This window comes from Hyaena hyaena, unplaced genomic scaffold (genome assembly GCF_003009895.1).
Source record: "Hyaena hyaena isolate Hyena2069 unplaced genomic scaffold, ASM300989v1 scaffold_936, whole genome shotgun sequence".
In the NCBI taxonomy this organism is placed as follows: domain Eukaryota; kingdom Metazoa; phylum Chordata; class Mammalia; order Carnivora; family Hyaenidae; genus Hyaena; species Hyaena hyaena.
Genome location: NW_024081568.1, coordinates 476,717 through 492,510, shown reverse-complemented (window position 1 = coordinate 492,510; position 15,794 = coordinate 476,717). Strand labels below are relative to the sequence as shown.

Sequence of the window (15,794 nt, the reverse complement as noted above, 5' to 3'; positions counted from 1 at the left end):
TGGGAGATGAGGGAAAATCACATCCAGAGAGGAGCCTGGCGCCTCAGCTGATAGCTTGGATCTACAGGAGGCCACTCGAGGGGAGATGGAAAAGCTCAGGGTCGGAGTGCATCTTCCCTGCCTGCTCTAGCCTCATGTCACTCGTAGTCCTGCCTGCCCTGCCCGGGCGCCCTCTGGGGAGCTTTGCCCAAGGGTGAGAATAGGGTGCGGTTGTGAAACACCGGCAGGTGAGGCCCAGTTGTAGCCTGTTGTAGTGTGTCAGCGGATGAGTGGCACTCAGTCTTCAGCACCTTTTTTTGTGGCTCCCTAACGGCTGAGCCCACCACTCCCCAGGGGCGTGGAGACGGGAACTAGGGGCATTAAAGAGTGATGAGCTCGGGCGGCTGTGGGGAGAGGGCTGCAGGGCTGGCCCAAGTGCATGGAGTTCAACTTACAGGGACTCTTGGGTCTTTTTGACCCGAGGCAGGGACAGTGTGAGGCTGTGACTAAGCCTTTTCTTCCTCACCTCCCAGAACAGGTCCCTTGTGTGCTGCTGAATGTTTTCCTCCCGGTCCCTGGGCACGAGGTACTGCCTGGGAGTATGGTCCCTCCCGCAGGTCTGTCCTCGTTCCCTTCCCGCTCAGTGGGTCCTTTGTGAGAGGAAAGGAGGCCAGGATACTTCATCTCCTCTAGACTTGGACTGCGCAGTGAGCACCCTGACCACCTGAGCCGGCGGACACACAACAGGAGCCTGAAGGACTGTGCATGGTGTTTATTAGAGATGACAGTGAGGTGGGGGTCTTGTGGAACATGCTCTGTAGGTCACACGCTAGAGCCATAAGGCAAGGGCAGTCGGGTAGACAGGGCCGCTGGGGGCTGGCCGCTCTGTCTTATCTCTCCCCACCTAACCCTAACGTAACAAGCAGCAGCTATGAATCAGCGAATAAAGTTGGGGCCCTGTTCCCCAGGAGGCATGAGGGCCAAGAACAGAAATGACAGGATGCAAGAGCAAAAAGTGAGGGGGCAAGGAGGCCCCTGTAGCTGTTCCGTATGTCCTCTGCTATACACACTCTCCCTTCCCAACCCCCTAGTCCAGGTTGGCTCCTGTCTGCCATTCGGGTTGACCACGTTCTCGGTCTCTGGTCCTGTCACACATTGAGAAGCTTTCCCGACAGGAGAGGAGAACCCTTCCCTTCAGGAGCTTCGGCTGTGAGGCCTCTGGCCCCGGCCTAGCCTGCCTGCTGCTCCAGCCTTGTGTGTGGATGCCCCACTCCAGCTGTGGACGGGAGTGCCACCCTGTTGGGCTTTGATTGTCTCACTTCTAACGTGTGGCAGTGAGGTGAGTGGAGGACCTCAGACCCCAAAGCACAACCTCTGAGTGCCTTGACTGTTAGGACGTGTGCCTGCTCAGGGGCCTCGTTTCTTCCTCACACGATGCTGCCCACACCCACCCTCTTGTCACTCTGAGGGGGCATCCCTTCCCTGAGTCTGGTGGGAAGGCCCCTGCTGAGGGCATCCTGGCCTGAGGGCACTGCCGGTGGGGCAGCTTCTTGTGCAGGAGAGGAAGGTGCCAGGGGTGCAGCACACACAGCTAGTACCTGGAATGGGAGCCTATGGGGGTCACTGTGCCCAGGAGGTAAGGGGGCTCCCTGCTTCTCCCAGAACCTCGGGACCACAGGCAGCCATGGAGCTGGAGCTGGGCAGGGGGTTGTGGGGGCTGAGCCTAGTGCCAGCCGAACGCCAGTCTAACTCCAACCTGCCTGGAGCGGGCGCCCCAGCCAGCTGTGCCTGTGCCTGCCGGGGCAGAGCGGTGGGAGGCTGTCAGTAGCTGTCCTTGGGCCAGGGCCGGTTGCGCTGCCAGTTCCGGTCATTGTGGTTGTGCTCCGAGTCCTGGGCTAGGAGCCGGTCTTGGGGGTCGTGCCCATTAGCACTAGGCAGCCCCGAGGTGTGTTGGCGGTGAGGCTGGTACAGGTCCTGGTAGGCGTCTGCATAGTCCTCCTCCAGGTGGCGGGAGCTACGCTGCGAAGACCCTGTCCAGGCTTGGCGGGAGCTCTCGCTGGCCTCGTCTGAGGGCATCAAGCTGTCCCGCTCCAGCGGAGAGTGCTCCTCACCACGCTCCCCCAGCAGCTGCTGGTTCTGGGGGCAACATGACAGCTCTAAGTAGGCAGGGCAGACCTTGCCTTGGCCTCCCTCCCACCTCTAGCGGGTGGGGGCCATTCTTCCCCCTCAACTCTCAGTTCCTGGATACAGGAAATGGTGCAAGGAGGGAGGGAGAGGCACCTTCCGCTTGAGACGTGGAACACAGCATCTTTGGACCCCTGCAAAATTCAGGCTCTGCTTTCAAGACACACTACGATAAACAGAGTGTTTCTTTTGAACCCAGAAAAGTAACCTCTGATTACCCGTCTCACTGATTTATTCCCTCTCTCATCAGGAAGTTCCTTCACCCATCTGCCCTGGCTCTGCAGAGCACAGCTGAGTTCTCTGATCTTTTGGCCTTCAAGCTGGAGGCCAAGGACAATCGCCTGGGCCAGGAGCGGGCAGTACTTTGGCTGGTTCAGCCTGAGCATCTGTGCCCACTGCAAATGGGTACCTGAAGTCCGGGGATGGCACTGGGAGGGCCCAAAAGTCCAGGGCCAGGGGCTGGGTGGTGGGTGGCCCTCCAGTAAACCTCTAGGTACTCAGCCAGGTGCTCACACGCATCCTCCAGCTGGTTCTCATCCAGAATCACATCAAATGACTCCTGGGGAAGAAAGGGGAAGGGGGAATGTTGGCTGCCTCTTGGTAGCAGCCCCCCACCTATCTCCCTCACTCTCCCTGCTCTGGAAAAGCTAGAGTGGGCACAGGAGTAGCTGACCCAGGCACTCACCGGTGGGCACTGAACCAGCTTGTCATATGCCATCATCTGTACAGTCAGGTGCTTCATCTGTGACTTCCCCCGGGAGCGGATGAGACGCTGGAGGACCTGAGGAGGAAGGGCAGAGCTGGGCCTAGAGAGAACCGGGCACGTCCCCGACTTGTGCTACAGCATCAGGAGCAGGTGAGGATGATTCACAAGTGGGCAGCAGGAAAAGGGAACTCAGGATCCCTCGGGCAGGAACCAGGCAGAGTGGTAGCATGTTCTGGGAGGGCCTCTCCCATCGCTGTTGATATACCTTTGGTGACGACACTTTGACAAAAACGATGATGGGGGCCAAGGAGGTCTTGGCCAGCTGTGCCGGGTGGTTGATGGTGTCAGCATCCAGCACTACCAGCTGCAGGGACTTCGCCAGCTCGAATATGCGCTCGATCTCACTCTGTACTTCCGCTGTGGAAGGGGGCAAGTGAGCCAAGACGCTCACTGCAGGGCTCTACCTACTTCTTAGTCCTGTGGGGCCATAGGTGCTCCCACGTGGTGGGTGGGAAGGGATTGGAGGGAGAGGATGTTCATCAAGGTGCAGGCAAGCAGTGAAACAGGGAACCGGGGAAACTGGGGCCGTTCTTGCCAGTCCTGGGGCAGGTGGAGAAGCTGGCAAGACTGCAAGGTGCCAGGGAAGGGAGAGGTAGGAAGAAGGGTCTCACGAAGGCTTGAGTGGGTGCAGAAGCGGGAGACCGGGACTTCTCACCAATGCTGGAGCGGGCAGAGGAACGCTCAATGATGGTCCTCTTGCCAGGATTGTTGAGCACAGATCGCTTTGCCAGTGAGAGGTCAGCTGTGACTCGGGTGATGGAGATCCTGGGGTGGTGGTGGAGAATCACAGCCCACCCCTAAATTTCAAGCCTTGGGCTTCTCCTTACCCAGCTCCCACTAACTTTCTTTAGAAAAGACCTTGCCACAGGCATCTGGAAGGTGATAATGATCTTCTCCCTGGTTCTCATGCCCCCTGAGGCCAGAGAAACTTACCTGCCATCAAACCTATGTTTGAGGAAGTCGAACAGAGCCTTCTGCATCATGTCTGTGACCTGGGTGGCAGGGGTGAGGGGAAAGGCATGGGATTGACTGGGGCCTTCTTGGAGAGAGGCAGCATCCCAAGGCATGGCCCTGGAGCCCGTTCCCTCCACACACAGACCTGGTGGGGGTAGAACACCCCTCCCACTGTCCCTGTGGTCTTCCCAAAGCAGGCTGGGTAGAGGCAACTCTTTGGGGTCAGGGACCTTCTCTCACCTCATAACCTTTCAGAGAGGGTCCCACCAACACCACGGGCCGCATGGAGGGCACCACATCATATGGGGGAACATGCTCTGCCTGCAGAATTGAGCCAAGGTCACACAAAGCCATGGCCCTGTCGCCTGCCCTACGCCTGAGTGGTGCAGGGCAGATCCAGAAGTTCTGGGCTCCCTCCCCTCTCTGTTCTCTTGCCCTTCCAATAATGACTGCCCAGAAATCTGTCCCCACAGCCATAAGCCATGAGCCCCCCCAGCCCATGTCCCTTCCTTGACTCACCTGCTTTTGCTTCTGCTTGGCTTTTTGGAAAAGGAAATAAAAGATTGAAGTTGGTGAAGGGGGAAAAGCCCTGAGGGCATGGTATTTATTCCCTTCCCCAGGGGAGACACTGGGTTTCTCTGAGCTCTTTTGGTCCCTCCACCAACCCCCTCCCACGCAGCTCACCTGGGAACAAGCTCCCTTTCCCCCTGTGTCTTAGTTACCCACCTACCCAAGATGGGTGGGTTGAGGGGAGGCTACCTAGAGATGGCGGAGGGGAGCGTCGGTTGCCAATGTCACTCAGGCCGGAGGGGTTCCCAGATCTCCTGAGAGCAGAAAGGGAGGTCAATTAGCTTCTGTGTGTTATGCATGTTCTACACATTATTGAATCATTGTATACATTTCCTTACATCTTAGCTAGTGAGGGAGGTGCATGTGGGCAACATGTGTATTTGAGTATGTTGGCTTCCATATTTGTGCGGTGTTATGTGTACTACGGGTAAAGTGCAGTGTTTGGGGGGGTACGTTTATTGAGTCACAAACCCTGCTCTCACCTGGCCTTCTGCTCCTGCTTGAGCCGGATGCTTTCCAGGCGCTGGGGGCTGGGGATGAAGGCAATGTCCCCACCCTCTTTCACTAGCCTCCCGATCCACCAGTCATTGCTGTACTTCTAGGGGAAGGGGTGGTGAGAGGAGGCGCCCAGGCCTCAGTCCTGGCTCTTCATTGTGAAGGAGCCAGGGAGGCTTTCAGGGAGCGGTCTGAGGAAGGCAGCACAAAAGGAGGAGGGCAGGACAAGGTGCCAGAGGGAAGGGCAGCCAGGTTTGAGCCACCCAAGATTTCAGTGCAAGGCATCACTGATGTCACGGGTAACCTAAGAGGCAAGTCATCTAACTGCTCACTTTACAAACATGGAGACTGAGGCCCAAGCCAGGTCTCAGAAGGATGGAGGCCCTGGGGACTGGGTTTCAGATATGAGGGGCGTATGGGTGTGTGTTCTGGATCAGAGCTGAGGAGTCTGGGGGATCTGTTTATAGACTAAGACTGGAGTAAGAGGCATGGGAGCTAGGGCAAGAGCAGGGAGATTAGGTGGCTCCTCTTTGGGGGTGGGGGTTGGTCACCTCTTTAATGTGCAGAAAATCTTTGGCCTCAAAGTTGACTCCAGAGCCCTGGACTGGGCACTCCTCATCCAGTACGCCACAGTAGCTGACATTGGTCCTCACAGCAAATGCCACAGGTTTGTGCTAGGGAATTTGGCCATCAGTGCAAATAAGGGGAGTCTCACAGTACCCCTTCTAGTTTCAATGCCCCATCAGTAGAAGGTGGAGGCCCCAAAAGGACGCCCCTGACACACACGCTCTTTCACACTCACGAGCATCCTGCCCACTGACCCCTGGGGACTTAGGACCCAGCACAAGTTTCCACCCAGCCCAGCCTGGCTTGCCAGCCCAAGTTGATACCTTGGCCCTTTCAAGCTGCTGCTGAGCCTGGCTTTCCACTTCCCGCCGGGCACTCTCCCGGTCCTCCTCCAGGGAGACGTCTGAGTCCAGAGATGGGCGGCTGGTATAGGAGTCGGCTGAACCCTGGCATGGGGGAGAGGCTGTGACCGCTGGGCACTACAGGCATCCTCTAAACCCTACAGCAGTGCCTCCCTAACCCCAGCCTGTCCATGTCCGTGTAGGGTGGCTGGACTCCAGTGGTCCCTCTCATGTCCCCAAGAAGGGCCCCAGGGCCTCTGGGGCTGCAGGAAAGCCAGCCCAATCCATACGTACAAAGATCTGGGCCCCTCCCCACCCCCAGCCTATTAATACTGCAGCTTTGAATAGAGTCTGCAGTTTCCTCCTTCCTCCCTTCCCTCTTCTCTACCCTGGCCTCTGGGGCAGAGTGAAGGGAGATGTACTGAAGATGATATATTGGAGATGATTCTGAATCTAGGAGACCCAGCCCTCTCGTTCACATCAGCCTGCAAAGCAGCCTGGACCTTATCCCTTTAAAATGCGTGGCAGGAGTACAGTCAGCTGGGAACAGTCAAGAGACGCTGGTTGGCATGGCACTCTCTCCTGAGTGTCAGGATAGAGCCATCTACCCCCTTAGATCTCCTCTCCCCCAGTGCCTACCCTTCCAGGGTGAAGAGGAGGACACAGTGCTGCCAACTCCTGGAAGTCACTTCCTCTCCATGCTCCCCACCCCCACTTTCTTTCCTCTCACACCTGCTGGGGCAACTGGCCAGGTGTGGGCAGCAAACAAGACACAGACTGAGAAGGCAACACAAAGCTGTCTCCCTGGGCCCCAGTGAGGCTCCCCCACACCTACCATCTGGCCTACACCTCCCCAGCCCTTCCCCAAGGGGATATCAGCCCCAGAGGAAGGCCCTGTCAGTGCCAGGCAACCCAGCCGAGGACCCTGGGGATGTAGGGACAGGGTCTCTGGTAACCTGAGCCAGGAGAGTCTCTGAGTCCCGTGAATAGAAACGGTCTTTGGGCAGGGGGTACATTTAGACGGTTGTAGAGCTCACCAAGAGGGAGATACACAAATGAGTAAGGGAAGCTGGACCTTAGGACAGGAGGAAAGAAGTCAAGATGTCTGGGTTTTTCTGTCAGACTAGAGGAAAGGGGATCTTTTATTTTCTCCCTCAGTTTCCACTCTTTATGATCAGAGGCTTGAAGTGGTACTTCCATTAATTCTGAAGAGCAGGTGACAGAAATAAGGTAGGAGTCTGGCTAAGGGGTCCATGTAGGAGTGTGTGTGTGTGTGTGTGTGTGTGTGTGTGTGTGTGTGTAGGTTTTAGAATATTCTCAGGCTGAGGAACATTCCTTCAAGTTCACTGTGCATGAGCACTTACAGAAGGCAGCAGAAGCCAGACTCTCAATGGGGAAGACAAACTCACATACCGCCCTCCCCTCTGCCCCAGCCCCACCATCGGCAAGAGGGCTGGTCAGCTTAATATCAGCCCTGAGCCTTGAGCCTAAGCAAACACAGTGTCTGCAGTAGATGGAAAGCATGAAGATACCACAGAGGGGAAAAAGTCTTTCATTTTACAGAGGAGTAGAGTCTGCCTGCTGTTCCTCATCTCTCTTGAGAACAAAATAAGGCTGGCTTGGCAGCAGGAGAAAGAGCGGCTGAGCTCAGGAAGAACCTTTGTGCTGTCAATAGAGTGGGGGACCTCCTTTCAGGGGTCTTAGACACAGGGGATCGCCATCTAATGTGAACAGGGACCAATGGGAAAGGAGGCATGAGGCAAGGCGGGATGATAGCAGATGCCTTCTAGATGTCCAGGCCTGTGCAGGAAGAGGATTCTGACCTTTGCTCCACAGGCTTTCAGCCTAATTTAGTAATCTTAATGTCCCTGCCTGGGCCATCTGGGTTACCTGGCCTCTCACCTCAGGATGGGACTTATAGGATCTCCCCCTAAATGTTTAAGGAATCGTGCTCACAATGGAACCCCCCTCCATTACTCCCAAGTCCTCAGAGCAGGACCCAAGGATGAGCACATCCTTCATGCTCTGGTATCACTTGGGAGGCCAGGGCTGCCCTGCCAAGGGTGCTCTGGGGTCTTGCCTCCCCCAACCCCCGTTATGCCAAAACAGCCAGAGGCTCAGTACTTTGGAGCTGCCAGGAGTTGGCACAGTGCCCTGGTGGTGCCCCCCTTGCCTGGTGAGTGTGTGGGCAGGCTGCAGCTCCACTCTTGCCTGGCACGGGGGAAGAAGAGGAGGGAGATGAGCCGGTGGATTTATTTAGAGCCTGATCTCCCTCCTACTGCTTCAGAGGGGGCCTCAGGGAGAGCAAGGAGCCAGGCAAGAGAAAGGGAAGGGGGGGGAGGGTGATCCAGGAACCAGAGAGGGGTGGGGAGCCAGCAAGAGGGTAGCAGGCTGCCCCCAACACCATCCACATGTCAGTCTTCACCTTTCAGCAGCCCTTGCCTTCAGGCAAGGGATAGGAAGAACCTTCTAGGGCCCTCCAGTCCCTCAGAGAGGTTCATTCTCAAGCTCACCTTGGCACCCTGGGCCATACCAGCTGTCCCTTCAACTGTCAGAAAGAGGTGTCCACCAGAGCCTTGAAAATCATCTGCTCTAGCTGCAATGTAATTAGCCTCAGGCCCAATGGGGAATTGGGCCCAGCAGGAGCCCAGTCCCAGAAAAGAACTGAGAGCTGCCTATTCTGAGCTCTCAAACTCATGTGTCCTGGGCTTGGCAGCAAGGGATAGAAGAAAACTCAACTACTTTGACCAGAGTGCTCTGCCCTCCACACCCAGCGGGGACCCCTTCCAAGCCATCTAGTGGTCCTCCCCTAAGGAGACCTTTATGCAGGATGTTTGAGAGAAGGGACAGAGAAGCTGCTGCCCCCCTTGGCCCCATCTTTCCAGGCACTCTCCCTGCTCTCTGAGCTCCGGGAATCACTGCCTAATGAGCTGACTTGTCTCAGTGGGTCAGGAGATAAAAGCAAAGAGGAGAATTAAATATTTATCAGTTGCCTGGTTCTCTGAGCAAAGAGCTTCCTCTCCATCCCCAGGCCCTCAGCCCCTCTGGCCTCACCTCTAGGCCTTTCATGCTGAGCAAAAGCTCAAGAAGCCCACTGCTCTGAGGACGCCCCAGCAGGAGGCGTGGAATGGATGGGGCTGTCAGCTGGCCCACCCATGTGCCAGGTGCCTAGTTTCCAGCCTGGGAGAGAAGCAGGGTGAGGAAATAAGGCAATGCTCAGGGATGGGCAGCGGAAGGGAATAATGGAGGTCCTCAAGTTTATGATCCTTTTGAGGCTGGTATCTGATTCTCTGATGTTATCCCAGGCTCTCTAAATTTGTCCTTTACTTGAAGCATGGGTCTGAATTGTCCTCCTCCCCCAAAAGCCTCAGCTTCTCCGGTAGCTGTTGTGTTCAGACCCCGTCAATCCTCCTTTGGGAACTCCAGACACTGCGTGTGCCCTCTCTACAGCCTCTATGCTCTCAGTCTCCAGCCTTTCCTCCCTCTACCCTTTAGTCCTGGGCTTCGGGGCCACCTGCTCGAGCCTTTCCCCCACACTACCCCCGCCTTGCGCTCACCCGATACCCCTTGGTCTAGGACTGGAGTCCTGGGGAACCTTGGGAATGAAAATTCATCTCCCCACTTTCCAGGAGCGCCCCCCTACTGGCCCTGCCCCTCCACTGAGGCGTTTTTCAAAGTCCTGAACAGGGGAAGGGTCCAAGGGAGAAGAGGAGTCACCCCAACTTCCCCACCCCCACCCTCACCGTGGGCACTCACCGCCTCCGAGTCCTCAAACCCGGGCACGTAGGAGTCGTCATACATGGGGGAGTCCGGGTTGGGGGGAGCGCGCGGCGCCGGGGGCGGGAGCAGCCCGGAGGCAGGGGCGAGGACGGCGGGCCGCGCCCGAGAGATGCCACCGAGCCCCGCAGCCCTGCGGGCGGGCGGCGGCGGCGGCGGAGCGAGAGAGCGCGAAGGAGAGAGCGAGCCGCGAAGACCAGCTGCTCGGAGCTCAAATCACCGCTCCCCCCACCCCACCCCCCCAAACCCTGCCGGTCCCACCCCGAGCGCGGCTGAGGAATCTGGCGCCGGCTCCTACAACAATAGTGCCCGCCCACCTGACCCCCTCCCCGGGAGCAGGCGGGGGCGGCGGCGGGGGGCGCCGGCCACCCGGGCAGCCCGAAACGGCCGGGAGAGGGTGGCCGGTCGCAGCCGGGGAGAAGATGGGTCCCCAAGCACCTATGGGGCACAGGGGCCGCGGGGAGGAAGGGGAGGAGAGACTGCGGGCGGGGCGGATCCTGGCTGGGAGGAGGCGGGGCGAGGAGAGATGCGGAGATCGAGACGCTCAGCAACCCAGGAAATACTCCGCCGGGAAACAAAGGGCTGGGGCGGGGGAGGGGAGGGGGAGCGGTGATGGGACCCCAGCCGTGAAAGCTGAGGGCGCAGGTTGCTGAGAGGCTGGGGACCGAGAAAGGAGGGATCGAGGCAGAGGGAGGAAAGGGGGAGACAGGAAATTGGAGAGACGGGGGGAGATCGGAGAGGCGGGGCGGGGGCGGCGGACGGGTGGCAGACGGGGGAGGGGCTCCAGGTGAGAGGGCCGCGTGTCTAGGCCCTGGCAGGCCCGGAGACTCCGAGAGCAAACCCCTGCAATGGTACTGGGGAGGAATGGGTTTGGCGAGCCCAAGCCAATGTCATGAAAGTAGCCCCTACCCCAGCAGGTGCTCGGGCCCCCTCGGTGCTGGGACCCTGGAGCAAAGAGCCACGTGGCCCAAACCGTGCAAATGGGTCGGTTTTGGGTCCGGCCGCCCCACACCTGTTGCGCGATTAGATTCCATCCTAGCTTGGCCAGGATGGGGGTTCCCTTACTCACTTCCTTGCCAAGAACTGTGCCATGCATTGCCAAGGCATCCTTGGGAACTGGGGGAGGGAGGGGCTGTTTTAGGTGAGCCTAAAGGGAGGGGGAGAGAAACCGGAGGATGGAGGTAGTGGCATTGCCGGGACTGGAACAGAAGGTAGGATACTGGCCACACTAGGGTTGGGAGGATTAAGGGCAAGACTACCGAGTCACTAGTGTAAGGCCAGATTCCCTCCGTAGAGAAAGAATGGGGGGCGGGGGGTGGCCGGGATCCTGGTTGGAGCCACAGTACCACTCGGTACCAGTTCCTTCCAAGGAGCACTGAGATGTGAGGCTAGAGACAGAGCAACAGCCCTTATCTTGAATAAACTTCCCCAAAGATCCACCCAATTGAGCTCCTTCCCTTCTTCCGTCTCCTGAGCAACAGTATTCCTTCGGAGTTTTGATTGCCTACCAGCCCCATCACCACCACAAGGGGGATGTGAGATAGAAAGAGGGTTACGCTTGGAGCCTTTCTGGGCTCATTCCTTCTCCAGTCCCTGTTTGTCACACCCAGGAGGGTGAATGAGGAACCTGCTCATTGCTTTACCTTCCTGAGCTACAGGGGAGTCAAAAAACCAAACCTGACCCAATTTGATGAGATCTATGGGAGAAGCACTGCGCATGGGAGCAAGGAAGTCCACCCAATCCAACTGGCTTTCCATTTATGTCAATTGTTCATGTTCCGTTGAGGAGAAAGAAGCAGAGAAGGGGCCTCATCTTAAGACTATTTTTAGCCTGTCTTTGTCTACCCCTGTGAGTGGTGCAGCCCAGTCCTGCTCGTTTATTTGGCAGACAACTTTGTTGGAGCCTTAGGGCTGGGCAGGCACCGCTGGGGGAGGCCGTGGTTTTCACAGTTCGCTCTCCTGAGTCCAGCACCATTTGGGGATTGGTTATACGTTGGGTTCTTTGGTAGTGCAAGTTCCCAGACACTGTGTTTTCACATCTGTGCCCTCTTTCTAGTTCCTCAGAACTCCTTGTCTCCTCGTCTTTTATCTTCTGCCTCTTCAGCTCCTTCTGTTTTTTTCCAGAAGGGCAGAAAGGAGCCATGAGGTGTGAAAGAATAAGACTCTCAAGGCTCTCTCTCCTGGGAGATAATTCCAATGAAGACAGCTGCTGGGGCATCTGCTTCTCTTCCCATCCCTGTCCCTGTCTTGCCTTTTGGGACTCTCTCCGCCACCAGGGGGTCATGGGGATTGTAGTTACTCAGCAGACCTGCCAGCAGCTTCGCTCCTTCCTCACACACCTTGTTGTCTTCATCCCCATCTGGGACGGCGGTGTCCAAGTCTGCTTCTGAAGCATGAGTTACCATACCAACCACCCCCAGGAGACAGGTTCAAGTTTTCATACCTGGGCCCATCCCTTGGGCCTTACAGGAGCTTCAGAGCTTCACTCTTTTCCTTATCTCTGAGTTGCTACTCAGTGTCCCCTTGCATTTCTCATCTCACCCACACCTGCCTGCTCCAGTTCTCTCGCCAATTTCCTGTCCTGAAACAAGACACGTGCCTGTCAGTATCTAACCCCCTTTCTTTTCTATGGCCGAGCATAAGAGGAGAGCTGAGGGCAAAAACCAAACCAACAAACCAACCAACCAGACAAACAAACAAACAAACAAAACAACTGATTGGAGGACTGGAGAAGAGGATTCCTACTCTCTTCCCTTGTAGGAGAGAGCTGTTAGGCTGGTAGCTGCCTGGTACCCAAGGTATGGAAGCTGGACATTCCGGGAGAAGCCTGAATAACCAGCTTTGGAAGTGAGAGTTCTCTGGAGCCTCCGGAATACATTCTAGTGTCTCCTATAAGTGCACCAGGAAACTGGTAGATCCTAAGCCCTCTGCATTGAATGAGGAAACTGAGGCAGGAACCAGTACCCCTGGAAGTCCTTCTCCCCAGCAGTCTTTAAGATCTGGACCAAGCCCAAACCCCCAGTTTTCTAGCTGCTAGCTGGAGCCTAGAGAGGGGCATCAGGGGAGTTTGGTGGATCCCTCTTATCTCCGTTCTTTCATCTAGCTCCTTTTTTGGCTCCCCGGGCAGCCCTCCCCTCCCGTCCCAATCCCAGTGCTTAGAAGCTGCCAGCTCTGGCTGCTCCCTCCTTTCTTGCCCGCCTCTTCCACCCTCAGCCTCACCTCCTCGATCTTCCTCCCTCCCTCCCCATCACTGCAGTCTCCCCCAAATGCGGGCCCTCTTCCTAGCTTGGAGTAGGGCTCTCCTCCCACCCACTGGGGAGGGGGGCCCCGCGTTTACCTCATTCAGCAGGAAGGTTGCACTGGAGTCAGAAAAAGACATAGACCGGGCTAGCGGTCTTTCCCCCTCCCCCGGGCCAGGGGCTCCGAGGCGGGAGCAGGACCCGGCCGCCGCTCTGCACACTGGCTCCCGCCTGCACGCCTGGCCTCGCCCCACGCCCGCCCGGCTCGCTGCCGGCTCGTGTCCCTCTCTCCGGGTTCCCTCCCCCTTTCCTCCTCCTTCCCTCCCTCTCCCTCCCTCTCCCTCCCTTTCTCGCCGCCTCTGTCACTCTCCCTCTCCAGTCGCCTTTCAGTCCTGCTCTCTCCATTTCCGTCTCTTCTTCCTCCTCTCTACGGTCCCTGTTCTCGGTTTATCTGGGTGCCTCCCACCTTCCATCCCTACTTTTCGCCTTCCTTCTCCGCCTCCTCCTTCCTCTTCAACCCGGTCCCCAGAAAAGGTAGGGACTCTGGAGCCCCCACCGCCGTAGGCAGAAGGGCGGGAGTGGCTCTGGGGCTGCCCGGACCCCAGAGCTCTAGGCGGAAGGTTCTGGTCCCTCCCGGCTCCTGCTCCGTGCGCGCGAGGAAACCAGGCGCCGGCCCTCCGGGCGGCGGCGTCGACCCCGACCTCAGCAGGGGACAGGATCGAAGCGAGGAATGCTCGTGTGCGACTCGCTAGCCCCCGCGGCAAGACGCCCCCACCTCCCGGGTTCCGGGGAGGCCACGTCCAGGCACCCGGCCCCGGCCCAGATCCTGTGTTTGCAGTGCGCCCGGGAGTCTCTGAGGTCTCTCCTCTCTCCTGGGTTTCGGCGCCGCTGGACTCAGCCAGCGAAGGCGCAGGGCTAGGCGAGGCGGCTCCTCCCCGCCCGGCTGCAGCGCCCCCTAGGCTCGCCCGCCGGGTGGCCGCACACGCCCTCCAGGTGGCGGCACCCGCCCGGGGGTCTCGTCTGTCGACCGGCGGCAGTCCGGCGCTGCCAGCAGGGGGCGCTGTCCAGGTTGGAGCGGAGGGGGCGCAGCTCAGAGCCAGCCCCCCACTGAAGCCTAGGACAGACCCCACTCCTTCTCCTCTTTCCGAGAACTGCGGTCCTACCTCGACCCCCCCAGTATGGGACTCCAGGCTGCACTCTATCTTCACCCCCGTAGGATTCCTTTGAGACACTTGGCTTCTCTGGAGCCCTACCCAGCTCCTACCTCCATGTTGGTCTCCAGGGGCGTCCCTGCTGAGCCCAGCAGCTTCCCTGGCAGGCCTGGGCAGTGGGAGTACAGAGTCGCGGGACTGCTGCTCGGGTCAGTACCCCCTCCACCCTCTTAGGCGGGCACGTCAAACAGGACAAGCCCAAGTTCTGGCGGGGGAAGGGGGGAGCAGGGGTGTAGCCCCAGCCAGCTCTCTCCTTGCACCCTTCTAAGCGGATTGGCCTCTCATTGGTCCCACTACACTCCCAACACCCCCAGGCTGGCTAAAGGGGAGGGGGAGGCCGACCCCCTCTCTGACACAGACACACCCTGGTGCTGAGTGACAGGAGTCCCTAACTTCCCCTCAGCAGAACCCTTAAGGTCAAGGGGGCTCCACCGTCCTTCTCCGCCCTTCTTTTACATCTCTTCCCCTGGGGGGTCCTGAAGCCCCTCCCCCAATCTTCCCATCCCCTGGGGACCTTGGAAGACCTCTCTCTCTCTCTCTCTCTCTCTCTCCCCCCCCCACCCCCCACCCCCCACTCCCAGCTGACCCTCCACTTGTCCCAATTTCAGAGGGAGCTAAACTGGGGAGAACCAGTTCTCCTTCTCTCCACCCCTAGCTCCTCATCAGGCTGGACTTATCCTGGAAAGTGCTTTGTGAGGACACCTCCTCCCTTCCCTCTGTGGTCTAGTCCAATGGGTCCAAGGCTCTCCTACCTCCCATCTACCCCCCCCCCAAGTTACTCAGCTTCAACTATTCAGAGATAAAGAGATTGTGTGTGTGTTATTAATGTGCATGGAGGTTTTTTTATGGGTTTTCTTTTTTTGGGTTTAATAGATAAGCAGAGCTTTGCTTTTCATTTGGCAATAAGACCTGAAGGGAGAAAGTCGTGTGTTCCCTCCCCGCCCCCTGCTCCCCAGACCACAGCTAATGGACTAGCTCTTCTGGGCCTTGGGGCAGCTTAAGTTTCCACAGGAAAAGGGGGGTGGGGGGGTGGCCAAGGCAAGCAATTGTCCCTGGCTTCCCCATTCCTCCCCCCCTCCACTCTCCCAGAACCTACTGCCTAGAACACCATCTCTCTCTCCACCCCTTATTTTGAAATAAAAATCTCAATGACTTCTTTCTGAGCCTATCAGAAGGATTCTGAGGTACAGCATGCGGCTCCACACCCTTCACTTTTTCTCACTTTCACTCAAGCTGCTGGACCACATCCCTCTCCCTTCTGCCACAGAGAGAAGGTAGGAACCACAGAATTAGAGTTGGGAGCCCAGCGGTCAGGCTCCCAGAACCTCTCCCACCCGCTCTGTGTGAGATGACTAGCAGGCTTATCACTCTTTGGGCCCTACCCAGGACACACACCCTCTTGCTCCCCACTCTGTCTTCCTTGGGTCCCCATGTCTGGCTCTGACCTCACTGTATCTGGCACCTTGCTCTAGAGGGGGACTCTAGACTGCATGCTCTCCTGGGAGCCATGCCTTAGCCAGGCCCTTCAGGTCCTCAGCTCCCGCATACAGGCCCTCGGGGCTCTGCAGGCAACCTTACGCCCTTCTCTCTGGCGTTGGCTCAGCCTTCTGTGACCTCTCAGCCCCCCAGGTCGTTAGGACCTCAGGATATTTGGTAGGGTCTCTGCTAACCCTTTTGTTTGTGCGGACACATTCTGCGCCAGGGGCTTGCC

The 15,794-nt window shown here is 57.9% G+C and overlaps 1 protein-coding gene across 2 annotated transcripts; it reads right to left on the bottom strand.

The window, feature by feature from the left end:
- Positions 1-736: 736 nt before the first annotated feature.
- On the bottom strand, positions 737-13,052 carry CACNB3 (calcium voltage-gated channel auxiliary subunit beta 3). Of its 2 annotated transcripts, none has more exons than XM_039221084.1 (13): positions 12,971-13,052; positions 5,839-5,961; positions 5,500-5,622; positions 4,936-5,051; positions 4,643-4,707; positions 4,403-4,422; positions 4,124-4,204; positions 3,863-3,921; positions 3,585-3,694; positions 3,135-3,286; positions 2,849-2,944; positions 2,573-2,722; positions 737-2,115 (listed from the first exon to the last, which is right to left on the bottom strand). In XM_039221084.1, exons 1-13 carry the CDS (start codon positions 13,010-13,012, stop codon positions 1,801-1,803), a joined length of 1,452 nt encoding a protein of 483 aa, XP_039077015.1. In that variant the 5' UTR covers positions 13,013-13,052; the 3' UTR covers positions 737-1,800. The 2 variants fall into 2 exon arrangements, with proteins under 2 accessions (XP_039077015.1, XP_039077014.1); XM_039221083.1 differs by lacking the exon at positions 12,971-13,052 and adding an exon at positions 9,613-9,857.
- Between the last annotated feature and the right edge of the window lie 2,742 nt (positions 13,053-15,794).

Excerpts from the sequence above, each read along its gene's own strand:
- CACNB3 (XM_039221083.1), bottom strand. The coding sequence starts at position 9,657 with ATGTATGACGACTCCTACGTGCCCGGGTTTGAGGACTCGGAGGCG. Across the intron at positions 4,708-4,935 it reads AAGCAGGAGCAGAAGGCCAG|GAGATCTGGGAACCCCTCCG; the intron begins GTGAGAGCAGGG and ends TTCTGCTCTCAG. Across the intron at positions 2,723-2,848 it reads AGCTGGTTCAGTGCCCACCG|GAGTCATTTGATGTGATTCT; the intron begins GTGAGTGCCTGG and ends TTTCTTCCCCAG.